The following is a 15,450-nucleotide window of genomic DNA, read 5'->3' on the forward strand; positions in this document are numbered from 1 at the left end:
CTTCTACTTTGGCCTTATGAACTTTCGACACAGATTTAGATACCTTGTGTCCTAACACTATCCACTCCGTAACTAGAAAATTACACGTCTCCCAGTTTAACACTATGTTGGAGACTTCACATCTAGCAAGTACCATCTAAAAATTTTGTAGACATCCCTCGAGGGACTTCCCAGATTCTAAAAAATTACCCATGAATACCTCCACAAAGTCTCCCAGCATGTCATGAAAAATGACCATCATACACTTTTCAAAAGTCATCGGTGCATTGCCATAGAAAGCATATGTATCATAGAGACAAGTGAATATGGTCCTTTTTTTGGTTTTCTGGTGCAATTAAGATCTGGTTTTACCCGGAAAACCCATCGAAGAAACAATAGTACTCCTTCCCTGTTAGTTGGTCAAGCATCTGATCAATGAATGGAACAGGATAGTGATATTTCTGGGTATCCTCACTTAATTTTTGGTAATACATACGAATATGCCATTTGGTCACTATTATAGTTGGGAGAAACTCTTCAATTTTATTCCTTATACCACTCATACCTCCCTTCTTTGGAACACATTGTACCGAACATATCCACTAGCTATCGAAAATTGGGTATACAAATCCACTATCTAACCATTTTAGCACTTCCATTCTAACCACTTCTTTCATCATAGGATTTAGACATTGTTGATGTTGTGATTTTTGTTTGTGATCCTCTTCCATGTAAATTCTATGCATACACAATGCCGAACTAATACCATGAATATGAACCATCTGCCACCCAATTGCTTTCTTCCTTCGCTTTAATATCTCGAATGCAACTTCAACATGAAAATCAAACATATCTGCAGAAAGTATGACATGCAAAATTTTCATGACTACCCAAATAAGCATACCTAAGGTTAGTCGGGAGAATTTTAAGTTCCAACTTAGGGCCTTATGCTATTGATGGTTTTGGTGGAGGGCCTAACTTGTGATCTAATAACTCCACCTGAGTCCTACGAGTTTCTACTAAAGCTAGATTTAAGCATGACTCAATCTCTTGAACTTTAATATCTCCCTCAAACTCGTGACCCCCTAAAACTTTCCCTAACGGATCTTCTGGCATAAGTACGTCTGATCGACCACAGTAATAACTGAGAATTCTTCTTAAATAGAAGGCAATTTTAATGTGTGGTAGACAACAAATACTTTGATCTTATTGTGAGCTCTCATAGTTAGTTGGTCAGCTACTACATGAATCAATGGCCTACCTGTGGACAAAATAGGTTGCCCACAATAAATAGGACTCCATAATCAGGTTCAAAGTCTAACACCACAAAATCTAGAAGAAATATCAATGAACCTACTTTCACAAACACATCTTTTACCAACCCTTTCAGCTGAGTAATGTATCAATCCACGAGTTGGAGAATAAAGTTGTTTTTTTACTACCCAACCCAACATTTTGATACAATTATAGGGGCATCAAATTTATACTTTCCCCTAAATGATGTAACCCCTAGGCATGAACACTTTGCCTAATAGTGATTTGCACGGTAAAACTACCAGATCCTTTAAATTTTTGGACGTTCTATTTTGGATCCTCGGGCTACACTCATTAGTAAGTGCTACAGTTTCATACTCTGTGAGCCTCTTCTTTCTTGATACAATGTCCTTTATGTATTTAACATACTTTAGAATACCCTGCAAAATGTTAATGAAAGGTATATTAATAGGAACATGTTAAGGAGAGACACAAACTTACTGAAGCATTCATCTTCATGCTTCTTCTTTAGCCTTTGTGGAAACGAGGATGAGAACTTCTTTTAATGTGTGGGTGCGTCCACATTTTTACTTTTTACTAGCTCTTCCACTTTCTTTTATGTAATTTTTGCATTAGTGTCTCTCATCTTTGGAGTTAGTTCCTCTAATTGCAGCCCATTTCTAGTGCTTATCACATGCAGTTTCTTTAGGTTGGGCTCAATATCACTAGGAAGCCCACCTTTGATATATAAGTTTAAATAGGAAGACATTTGCACAATTTTTTTCTCTCAACTCATTTGGGACATGTAGATTTTACTGATGTTCTCATCTGGCTTATCAATTCTAGCACTTAACTTGGTCCTCATTTCATATATGAGATATTTAAAATAGATCTTCATTGGTCAACCCACCTTTGGATAAACTATAACTTACTTTTGTTTTGATTTTGGTATTGGTTCCAAGCTCTTTGGGTATGGTATTGATTTGCACCTTGTGCCTGATTTTGGTTACAATAATTTATTTGGCCTTGGCCTCTTTGCACATCACCCGTATAACTCACAGAATAAAGGTTTGCCTCACATTTCACACTGTAATAGGTTCCAGTACCACATCCACCACACCAATTTTCTGCTTGTTGTACCACATTTATGGTGTTTTATTTAGAGTCAACAGCTTAACCTGTAAAGTCATGCTATGTTGCATTGCATCTATTTTGGCATTTAAAATAGTAGCTTGGTATATGTAACACTTCGAAAGTCCAATACCTAATCTAGAACCTCACATGTCGTTCTAAGGTTGGTAACACTATTTTAAGACCTAAAATAATGTACTATAAGTCATTTATGAAGTTTAGAGTCAACACATCAAGAAACATCCATGACAACCAGAAACTAGTCAAAGAGGTGCTAGTGTGCCTTAGCCTATTTTACGGCGTTTAGGAGAAGGAAATTGAATAAACTTAGTGGAAAGGTGTCAAACTAGTGTAATATTGTGTTTAGGGTCAAAAGGTCCAGGTATGACATTTAAGCATTGTTGACAGTAGCTACCTACGAAGCCGATATGAACTTATTTGTTCTGGGGGTATCCGACCTTGTGCTAATGTAGATAAGCTATGTTGATTCATAACTTGGACATCTATCGTCACATGGGTCATGGTGAATAAATTGAGGAGCAAAATAATACGGAAGTTTGTAGAGAGTTGAAGAGGACAAGGGTGGAAGATCGAAATTCTTCAAGGACTCAATTTGAGGTGCAAGATAAGCCAAGGTTCAAGAAAAAGTTCCCCAACAAGTCTTTCTAACATTCCAAGGTTCAACAAAGGTAAATGGTCTACACCCAACCCTAAGGAGGAAATGGTAGTGCTCCTTATGTGCAGAAGTTTCCTTTTGCAAATGTTACATCCGCGGAGCACCCCCTAGACGTAACCGCGTTGTTTTCCTCTTTGAGAACTAAGATAAAGCCTCTTAGCTTAAATCATTACATTCATAGGTCAAAATGAGGAAAAATTTTGAACTTTTATTTATCTATATTGATGTTTATATAGACCTCTCTCATACACACAATATAGTCATATCATGTATGCGTAGACCCTTTGTATAGAAAGATGACATAGTCTTCTACTTTTTTTACACATAGATATGTAAGATATAACATAGTCCTAAATTGGATTCTCCTCTCATAACCATCTAAAACAAGAGTATATCAATTAGGCATATCCCATACATCAATGTAATAAAGCCACATATAGGCTATAAAATCTTTAGCACTCAAATGTAAAGGAAAGAACTCTAAGTCTTATAACTAGAACAACATTGTAAGCTTGATAATGTCATTTCCCTCGGAAAGTGAGGACCTACCCAACTTGGATGAGTGAGAATTCCAAATCTTACTTTAAAGCTGTCTCAAAATCCCTTAAACGACGAAAACCTAAAATGTTTGGGAAAAAGGAAGAAAGCGGGGTTATTACACCACTTTTACTAAATAAGAGACCATATTCACACACATAATGAATCATGCTAAAAGGGGACATTTCATTAAAGTATGCAATTTACTTTCAAAATCCTTATGCACATTCAAGAATACTATACAAATAAATAAGACATATTCATTACATCAAGGGCATATACATCACTAGCCCGACAATACTATGTTTAGTCAAGCCAACATGCATATCGCATAATTGAGGACTTAGTCAATATAATTCTATCATCAAGTTATAATAGAAACAATCATGGATAAGAGTTCATTACAACATAACCAAAGCAAGACATTTACCGATAAACCCTCATTAAGTCAACTATTACGATTACTACACAAAGCCCCATCATCTTACTCAAACAAGTAAACCCAACAAGATCTGTAACCAATGTCAAGATTCACATAGCATATGGAGAGTACTTAATATCATTCTTTAGCAATAGAGACCAAACACATATTCAAAAGTTAAACCAATCATCATATAATATCATCAATGTGCAAGATCATCATGTACATACCATGTATCATTATAAGCATATACATGTATAAGAACATCATCCTAAGACTTCCCTGAAGACTAACTAGTGCAATGTATAAGTAGAGTCCCATACCCTTACCTAGAATAAGCTAAACCTATTAGGTCATTCTAGTTATAGTATATTCCTTTATTTAATTTTATTTTTTTGGAAAATCATGCCTTAACCGACATATACCACATGAGTCAATGAGGAATCCAGTGTTATAGAATCCTACATCGAAGGAAGGTGAACTACATTCCTAGGTAGCACCAAAACATGAACATAGAAGCTACGTGGATCCACTATCTAGCATTCCAAAGGGCATAACATAGTTCATCAACTACGAGATATAGTTGGGACTCTTTTCATGCTACATGCATCATAGACTCCAATATCATTAATACATTAGTGATCCTACCTTCCTTGTGTTGGAAAGAACACTCTCCACACTAGTTCAATTGGTTCTAAGCTATAGTACCTGTTGAAATATCTTAAATATCATTATGAATCATCATATCTTAATGTAGGGCATAGGGTATAGCCCTTGTATAATTATCATCATCGTATCTCAATAAGAATTGCATGAGTATTGTCCTCTCATTATAATTCATATAATTGGAGTAGCGCCTATGTTTTGAGCATGGTCCCAAATTAGCCACCCTCGATTTCATTTGAGGTGAACATTTTCACTAAGTACCAAGGATAAATAAGAATAATATTTTTTTTATATTTTTTTATTTTTTTTCCTCAGACAATGTAGAAATTCTCCCATTGCTTATTCAACCTCATTTTTCAACCCATCTTCTTAACATAGTGTATTAAGGATCTTAAGAGGATCAAAAGTCTTAGTATTAAACAATAGGTTTCGTCTTATCATGTGTTTTATCAAATGAATAAGGTTGAAGGCTCAGTGGGACTTCATAAGGGTGCAATTTTAAGGTAGGAATATAAGTAAAGTCAAGAATTGACTATTTTAAAGAAATGCCTCAATCACATTCCTTAAGTCCTTCTAGCCACATATTCAGCACACACAAGGAAATTTCTATATATCAACTTAATAAAGAATTACCTAATTCTCACCACTCCTTGCATTATGACAAGTATACCCTAAACTACATAGGTACTTACATATGATATGTCCATGTGAAAGTGTTTCTCACAATATTTAGGTTGATGAACTCTCATCTATGATCTATGAGCTATGAATATGAATATGAGTATATGACTCTCATAAACACTAATTTTATATGATAAATTTAATATAGGCTTTTTAATAAAAAGGGAACTTAGCTTAGCACCAAGAGAACTTGAAGATAAGGGGTGTCGCATTCCATAATTAGAAGGTAGGTCACCATAATCCTCATGAGGGGGATAACTATAATCCCTAACTAGGCATAAATAGGGTTTCCAGAAGTTAGAAACTATAATGCCCAATTTGGCATAAAAAGGGTTTTCACATGTACCTCCAAGTCCATAACTATGCTTGCTACACAAGTTCTAGCAAGTGAATTCACTAGTATGCTAGCATGTGTTAATGTTCTATTTAGGCTAGGTAAGAACACCTTCTATTTGTGTAAGGATATACAACACCAAATTCCATGTAGCACCCATGATCTTAGTGTCGGTTAAGGCTATAGTTTCCGTAAAGTAAAATGTAGAATTGAAGTAAAGTAAGGACCCTAACTAGGATAACCTAAGAGCAGTTGCTTAGTGTAGGTGGGGGTATTATACTTCACCTACGCATTGCACATGTGGATCTTGAGGGAAGACTTAGGAAGGTGTTCTAATGTTTATGTCTATGTACATGTTCCTTATGCGTGACTTTGTAGTAATTGTCTACTTATTGTTGTTAAATGCATTGTATGAGCCTATCTGAAGTGGTCTTGTTCCTATATGCACTATGTTGGTCTTAATAACTATATGATAAAGGTCTTGATGTATATGAATTATTTTTTATTCACTTAATATGTTGATGTATCAATAATATGTTAAGGCCTGTGGTCTCATGATAGTTTGCTTAGTATGTGTGAGGGTATGCAGTTTCACATTACATTGCACTAGTAGACTTTAGATTTTGATTGTGAGTAAGGTCTTATAAGGATCTATATGAATGATGTTAGCATATGTGCATGTAAACTATGGTTCACTGTGATGTCCCTAATGTCTTGACATAAATATGTCTATGTTGTATTGTAGCTCCATGATGGTATGTGTTGGCTTATGTAGATTATATGTATGACTTCCTGGTGTACTTAAAGCGATGCATTGCACCAAGTATCACTAGAGGATTACTTTGTGGAATAAGGAATTTGGATTCAAATAATTCACTGTAAAAACAAGATATTCACTGTAAAGAGGGAAAGTGCTTACTGTAATGTGGTTTCAAAATGCCTTAAATGCATTGTGTGATTTTATATGATTGTTGACCATTGAATGTGTTTATATGAAGTATGAATATGATATATTCCTTATTTTATAAAGGTTTATGAAGTTTTCAAATAAATGCATGAAGTATGATTCCAAGAAAAATTACCCTTTTAAATGCATGTTTTTGCATGGTTGCCATACTTAGTGCGTTCTTCTACTAACTCCATTCTTCTCTACTCTTTACGCAAAGGTGTCGGTTAAGAATTCTTAATGGATATATTTAAATTATGAGGACCTTAATTTGTGATTCCCAAGATCAAAGAAAGGGGTCCTTAAGATCCAAGGATTCCCTACTTATGGTTTAGTTATGGTTTACTATAAAATTCTTTATTATTGTACTTAGGTATTATGGTGAAAGGTCAGTGTCCCTAGAGTACTCTTACGGTGTTGAGTCTAGGAAGCCAAAAAAAGATTAGAGAATTTAACTATATATTATGATATTTTATATATAGTGGAAGTGTTGTTCTATAATATGATATGCTAAGAAAGTTTTCAATTTTCCTCTAATATATCTATGACAATGCGATGAATGATAACTATGGGCTTGTATAAGACCTCCGAGAGGACAAGTACGCCATATTACTTCTATGGGGTGATCCGCGGTCTTTACAAGAACTATCATCGTCCATAGGCTTCGAAAAAGTTAGACCAATCTTGGATAGATAGGCTGCACTATAAATCAATGGATAGTGCTTTGCCAAAGAATCCATCTCGACATTAGTGCTTCGGCGGCCTCCAATCCGCGATTGCAACTCAGCCATCCTAAACAAGTGTACCATAACTCTATCATCTCGGGCTTGCCCATCGGGGGCAATCGAAATAAGTCTTTAGGATGTGTTTGGAGACTTTGTACATTTTACATCCACATACGTACCCGTCAACTCCGGGTGCCTAGCAACATTCATATCCACCTCCTCTTCCTCAATCTCATGACACTTAAGAAAATGATTAATTAACCCTCAAAACAAAATATCCTCCTAAACTTATTCCTAAACTTCATCATATTTTGTGTAAAAATTTCCTCCACATTAATGGTAATTTCTTTCATCAACATGTACATGAACACCACACTATCATGAGTTACACCAGTCATATGTTTAGCGGGACGTAACACTTTACGCACTATTTTTAACTACACCCTAGCCACTTGATTAAAATTAGTAGAGTAGAGGATGTTATGCCTCCCCGTATACTTACTCCTCTCGCACCTAACATTTGATTCTACCCCACAAAAAGTGTGTCGGATATCCCTAGAAGGATGTTTATCTTTCAACTCGCTACACATTTCAACATCACAATGTGGGTTCCTCTACACCTCATTCAGAATTCGGGTAGTAAATTTTACATCTTTCCCCCTTACAGGAATAGTCTAATGCTTACTTTCAGTTAACAAATTCGCATGAAATTCACGCACCAAGGTCAAACTACAATCTCCGGGATTATCAAACATTAAACACAAACCTAACACATTCATAGTTTTATAAATTGCCAGAGATCGATATTGTGACCTTACCTCATTTATGTATTCATCCCCCATTTATTTCTCTTCCCTTTGACACTCAAACCATTCTTAGCCATATCTCTCCACTACCTTTTTTTTTAACTTTTGTGGCGATTCCCGGACACTAGAGGACTCGAAAGCTTCAGCCTTTTGGATCCTCTTAGAATCCAAAACATTATTTTCTTTATGAGATATTACACCCTGTTAAGAGTAGGGAATAAAAATAAAAAGTGAGATATTTGGGGGGGGGGTCAAACGGAGTAGTGGAGAAGGGAAAAAAAGAGATTTATGGGATATATAATAGATGAAAATGGAGAAAGATTGTATTATAGTGGTGTAGGAATAGAGAGGGGTGGTTGGAAGTTAATGGATCTTAATAGTTTTTAATGGGGGGAGGGAAAAAAAGTCGAAAATGAATAAGAAGAAGAGTGGTGGTTTGATGGTGTACTGGAGAAGAAAAGAAAAGAGATTTATGGGATGTCGAAGACAAGAAAGTTGACAAGAGAAGGTATTGTATTTGTCGATGGAGAGAGAGGGGTAGTTGGAGGTTAATGGTGGTTAATGAGGAGGAAGGAATAGTTGAAAAGGAAGAAGAAGAAGAATGAGGGGTATGGGGAGTTGAAATCGCCGGAATAGAAGGAGAATGGTGGATTTGAGGGATTTTATTTAGATTGGGTAGGGCAAACTCTAAGTTAAACACAGATTTTTAAAAAAATTGGGTGTTAGGGAGATCGAGGCGTGGGGAGCCCGTATTGCATCTAGGAAGTCCCTCAGTCTGCGGCGCGCACGCCAGTGCACCAATCCTGCACATGCTTAGGAAGATGAGGCGCAATGCGCCTTTATCGCATCTAGTAAATTCTTCAATTCTCATCGCCTTGGTGAAGCTCACCTCTATTGTATCTGGGAAATGCTTCAGTCCTCGTTCTTGGTGAGGCGCGCCCAAAGTGCTTCAAGCCTCAGACCTCCTTGCCTTGGCGTGGCGTGCCCGCCCTTGCACCGAGGAAATGACTTAGGACTTCTTAACTTGGTATTTCAAGCTAGTGCGCCAAGCCTGCACACACATCTTTTTTCAGTTTCTAAAGCTAGCCTATAATATAAATATCTATCTTAAGATAAAAAAACAAAATTTTGGAAATTCAAAAACAAACTACCCATCTATTAAATAGTATTCATGGGTTGCCTCCCATGTAGCGCTTGATTTAACATCGTGGTAAGATGCAGTTTGGATCATTCATTATGTAACTCAAGATCCTCCCAATCAATATTCGATTCATCACTAAAATAATGATTCACTATTTGTCCATTGACTAAGAACGTGGGGCTAGTTTCACATTGAAGTTCAACTAAACTTAAGGACCATACCACTCTGATTTCAATTCCCCATGGAACCACCTTAGTTGCGAATTGAAGAGTAATACCTTATCCTTTGGATTGAAGGTATGACTCACTATGTTTGTGTCATACCACAGTTTTGTCTTCTCTTTATAAATCTTGGAATCCTCATAGGCATGAAGATGAAACTCTTCAAGTTCATTCAGTTAATTAATTCTCTTTTTACTGGCTAGATCTAGGTCCAAGTTTAATTTTTTTTATAGCCAATAAGCATGATACTCTAATTTTGTCGAAAGGTAACATGCTTTTCAATATACAATGTGCTAGGGAGAATTCCCTATACGCATCTTGTATGCAGTCATGTATGCCCACAAAGCATCATTGAACTTCTCATACCATTCTTTCCTTTGTGCGTTAACCATTTTCTGCAAAAGCTTCTTGACTTCTCTATCCGACACCTCCACATAGACACTCATTTGAGATTGATAAGCTGCAACAACCTTATGCCGAATATCATACTTAGCAAGCAGTGTCTTGAAAAGATTATTAATGAAACACTTGCCTTCATCACTGATAATGGATCTTGGAGTGCCAAAACGAGTGAAAATGTGTTTCTTGATGAACTTGATCACAACCCTTAAGTCATTAGAAGGAAGAGTGACTGCCTCAACCTGTTTTCTCACATAATCAACCACTACAAGTATATAAATGTTTCCATATGATGGTGCAAATGGACCCATGAAGTCAATACCCCACACATAAAAAATTTCCACCTATAAAATATTGTTAAGGGGAATTTCATGCCTTCTTGAGATGGTGCCCCATACTTAGCACCTACCACAACCGTTCACAAAAGCCATTGAATATTTAAACAAAGATGGCCAAAAGAAACAAGATTTTAATACCTTATGAGCAGTGAACTCTCTTCCTTGGTGGTCTCTATATGGGCTTGCAAGAAAACTTTCAGGAACTTGGTGAACCTACTTTTTTGGAATGCACCTTCTCACAACTCTATTGACCTCTTACTTAAACAAGATTTGTTGATCCGAGATGTAGTACTTGGCATCATGATTAGTTTTTTCTTCTGTTGGGTTGTTGAACCAGGTGAATAGTGTTCACACACTATTAACTTCACTGTGTCTTCATACCGTGGAAATTGAGAGATATCCAAAGCCATCATTTGCTCAGGTGAAAAGTCTTCCCGGATTTGCTCACCCTCATTCACATGTGAGAAGTCTTCCAACATTTATAAGTGGTCAACTATCTGATTTTCTGTACCTTTTCTATCTTTGGTCTAAAGGTAAAATTCATAAAGAAGAAATATCCAACGAATTAGGATTGGTTTGGCATCCTTCTTATTGAATAGGTACCTAATTACTTGCATGGTTAGTGAACACAATTACTTTGATGCCTACCAAATATGATCTGAACTTGTCAAAGGCGAATACTAGAGCCAGCATCTCCTTCTCAATCACTGTGTAGTTTGCTTGTGTGGAGTCAAGGGCCTTTCTTGCATAATAAATAGAGTATATTCAAGCACCTACATTCCTCCAATTCTAAGGGACACCCCACAAATTGAAGTTCTCTCGGTGCGAAGCTAAGTTCCTTTTTTATTAAAAAGCCTCTATTAACATTACTTTACAAATTTAGGCTTAGAAGAGTTAACTTCTCATATACTTAGCTCATAGGACATTGATGAGATTTCATCAACATAAATCCTGTGAAATTTTTTTTCACATCGGCAGAGCATATTCAAGCACGTCTCTAGTTTGGGGAACACTTGAGCACACCTTTCAAGGCCCCTCCATTAATAGATCATCACACACACATATGTGTGTGTGTGTGTATACTTATATAAGAACAAACCTTTCACGTAACACATTAACTCCACACATGTTCATACATCAATGCATAAATATATATATATGTGTAACTATTGAGCAATTCTTTCATATAAACACTTTAAGACACCATTTACATTCATACTTCATCATATTATATACTTAACATAATATTATATATGTCATATTCATTACATGTTAATACATTACAATTCATGTACTTAGAATACCAACCTAAGAACTATCCTATCAAGGTACACATGTGCAATGCATAGACAAGGACCCATACCCTTTCCCATACTAGTAAACCTATCAGGTCATCCTTTGAATGATACATCAGATAACATCATTGAATGGATAACATAGAATAAGACATATTTATTGAAGATTTACTATATTATTATAGTAAGCCCTAGTCATTATGCACATGTACAATATTTTCTTCTTGTAAAACATCATAAGAACTCATAAAAGGAAGCACATATACATACGCTTAACATAATGATTTACATGCTATTAACATTAGCAACAAAACCTAGATCATAGCTAGAATAGGAAACTAGTCATAGGCTTCACATAGTGTGTTCATCACCACCATATACTCATAATACAATTGACTTCAAGGCCATGTTCACATAACATATATATATTGGCAATAAAGTAAACACCACTACCATAAGTGAACCATACCACATAATGCCATACAAGGCTTCATTAACTATCAGTACTATAAGAAAAGTAGAGAAGATAGGCAATGTTACCAATTTCTCATCCATTGATCATCATTTATCAATACTCCTTTTGCATTAGAAATAAAATTTATACGAAAGTAGATAAATGTGTTTTAATCATAACAGAAACCATTCATAAGCCACTACAAGACCATGCTACAAACTAGTACAATACATACCAATCTACTAGAAGTTAGAAGGACAAAGATCATTAACCAATTTCACTTGCATTGATCATCCGTCATATTTCATCAATAGTATCAATCTAGGGAAGTAGCAAGACATAATAACCTAATCTAACTCATGCTTCATCTACCCTAGAAGATAGATTATATCATATATATAGCATTATCAATCTATAGGCTAAAAGAATGTAAATCAATCCTCACCGAGACTCCTTTAATTTGATCATGAATGACTCATGCCCACAATTAATCAATAATATCAACATAAGGCAGTAGTTAAAGATATTATAACCTAAACGAACTCCTACTACAAATGCCATAAAATCGAGATTACAGTGAGTATGTAGAAGAACATAGGCTAGTCTTATTCAAACCATCAAGAATTGATCAACATGGATCACTCATCAAAAATAAACCATCAATATACATTAAAAAAATTAGATATAAAAAATCCAAAATGCTAGAATCATAATCCAATCAATACAAGGTCACGATCACACTGCCCATACATAGGCTAATCTGAGAGTTCAAGGGGACATGGGTTGATCATGTAATTTGATTGAAATCAAATTTAGATTCAGTACAGTATCATCAATTTATTATGATTAAGCCTTTAAAAAATTTTTGAGAAACAACTCATGGCTAGATTGAAGAAGAAGAAGAAGAAGCTTGATCATGAACTTGGATTGAACACATTGAAAGGAACTACCTACACGGAAGATTAACTAGAGATGAAGGATCACACTACATTAATGTACAAGAAGACCGATAAAACTTTATGAAGAACACATGGAGTTTGATGCTCCAACCTATTCTTGAGCTTCATCTTCGATGGAGGTTCTAGAGAGAGTTTTGTTTGGGAGGTAAGTCTAATTTTTGTGAATTTAATTTAGAATGGGGTTGTCACATTTTTGATAGCTTAAATATACGAAAAATTAACCGAATAAACCAACTAGGTTCATTTTATCATGTAGGGTGAATTTCTAATTCACACCTTGATGAAGTAGTCAGAAAGAAATGAAGTTGTAGGTTGCATTGACGAGCACAGTCGATAGGCCATCGTCTAGTCGATGAGCCATCTTGTTGGTCCGTTGTTGTGACTGAAACTGCTTCCAGGGAGGTGAAGCTCACACATATAAGTGTTTATCGGAGCCTCCCATCAGTGGGTTATTGATTGAAGGGTGAGGCGTAAAATGAGGTTCGTCGATTTACACGCAGTATCGCGACAACCTTAAGGTCCTCCTCGAGAGTCTCTAGTGGGACCTTAGGGAGGCTTACCCGTATGTTTTCAAGGTAAATACAAAACTTCACAAGTGAAGGACCTTCAATATCAGTTTAACTAAAACAAATACTCTCAACACGTCCAAACATTCTAGGCACCTTCATGATACACTCATGCATGTCTCAAGGTCTTAATTTTGAATGTCTTGGACATTCTTGGATGTTTGACCTCTAAACCTCACAAAATTCAACACAATGAATATAAATATCATTATTACTCATATAAGGACTTCATAATCCAATGACACAAATATAAGCAAATGAAAACCTCTGAAGCCTCTTGGTGACTAGTCTTTGAACATCTTGGTCGTCCCTTGATGTTTTACTTCCAAATGACTTCAAATCACCCATTCATAGATTTAAAACAATTAATTAGCATATTAACTATCTTATAGGCGCAAGTGAGGCTCTAGACACCCTAACACATTTTGGGGCTCTTACATTTTCTTCCTACGACCTATGGTGATGGTTTGATAAGAGAGAACCTGTGATATTTTGTGTTTTAAGTACTCAAAGACTTAAATAATATTTTGCATATATTTTCTCTAGACAACAGATAATTTAAATATAACACTTATAAATAACTACCCCTAGAAACTAGGACATGAATTGCTACCTTAACTGGCATGAAAGATCGCACTATTACAGGAAAATAAGTGCTACAAAAGAGAAATCACTACAATAACTATTGGTAAATCAAGGAGTGATAACATTACTCTCCTCCTTCAAATTAGACTTGTCCTCATGCTCTAAGTGCGGAAATTAGTATTCCCCTTGTTTCCGATATAATCTTCCTTATCGTCTATAAAGTCAATAAAGAACAATTTCTTGCATTGATGACCTCGGATGAATATTTCATCACAATTGAAACAAAGTAGTCTCCTTTCTTCCATTTCATGTCTAGTTAGTTTCTTCACAAATCTTTCATGTTGCTTAGGTGACAAATCTGTTGTCTTGGATTTGCAACCATCTAACAATTTCTTATAAATAGATTATTCCTTACATTAATAAAGTCGGGACAAACTTATAATTGTATCCAAATTTGGAGGATTTTGCAACTCAACCTCAATTTGCTATATAATCAGCAAGACTAGTGGAATAAAGTTTATTTTTTTGTGAATAAGTATACCAAACCGCAAAATTAATTGCTCAATTTTTTTGGTAATCTACCACGAACCCAATCTGGCACATTTTATCAAGTTCTCCTAACTTCTACCTTTTGATTGGTGTCCCAAAATGAAGGTTACAATAATGTTTGAACTCAACACAACACAGTAAAAGCACATCTTTCTCAAGTTGAAGAAACCAAAATTGTGTATTTCCCTCTAGATGAAAAGAAGCAAGACTAACTTTTTCTTCATATGGTGTCTCTTAAGGTCGAGAAAAGTGATCATATTTTTTCAACAATCCCAAAGGGTCCACTAAACCATGAAAAATTCAACATTGAAGAAATCAAAATTGTGCATTTTGACCCTTTTGCAACTCCAGTTTTACCCTTCCATCCCCAAGTCTAACTGGTATGATCACCTGATTCAGAATCAACCTTCGAATTCACAATATACTTTGCGAGTGCAGCTAGGAAAGCATTCCTTTCTAGACATATTGGCTTCCCGTTCTTCTTGAAAGAAATTCACCAATTGGCAAATGGATGTTTAATTTGATCTCGGTAACATCTCACTCAAATACCATGTTTTTAAGGTCCCCTGTTATGGATATGTATATGAGCACTATAATATTAAATATGACGTTTTCTTCCTATGAACTATGTTGATGGTTCGTTAAGAGAGAATTTTTGATCTCTTGAGTTTAAAGTACTCAAAGACTTGAATAATTTTCTGTCAATGTTTTATGGAGCACCAAATATTTTAAATACAATATTCATAAAATAACTATCCCTATGAACTAAGAGATGACTTCCCAAATT

The 15,450-nt window shown here is 35.6% G+C and overlaps 1 protein-coding gene across 1 annotated transcript; it reads right to left on the bottom strand.

Moving 5' to 3' along the window:
* Positions 1–9,811: 9,811 nt before the first annotated feature.
* LOC138340252 (uncharacterized) lies at positions 9,812–10,734 on the bottom strand. Its single transcript, XM_069291966.1, has 2 exons — positions 10,548–10,734; positions 9,812–10,182 (listed from the first exon to the last, which is right to left on the bottom strand). The coding sequence occupies exons 1-2, from the start codon at positions 10,732–10,734 to the stop codon at positions 9,812–9,814; spliced, it is 558 nt and encodes a 185-aa protein (XP_069148067.1).
* Positions 10,735–15,450: the final 4,716 nt, after the last annotated feature.

The sequence above is a fragment of the Solanum lycopersicum genome, chromosome 12, assembly GCF_036512215.1.
Source record: "Solanum lycopersicum chromosome 12, SLM_r2.1".
NCBI lineage: Eukaryota > Viridiplantae > Streptophyta > Magnoliopsida > Solanales > Solanaceae > Solanum > Solanum lycopersicum.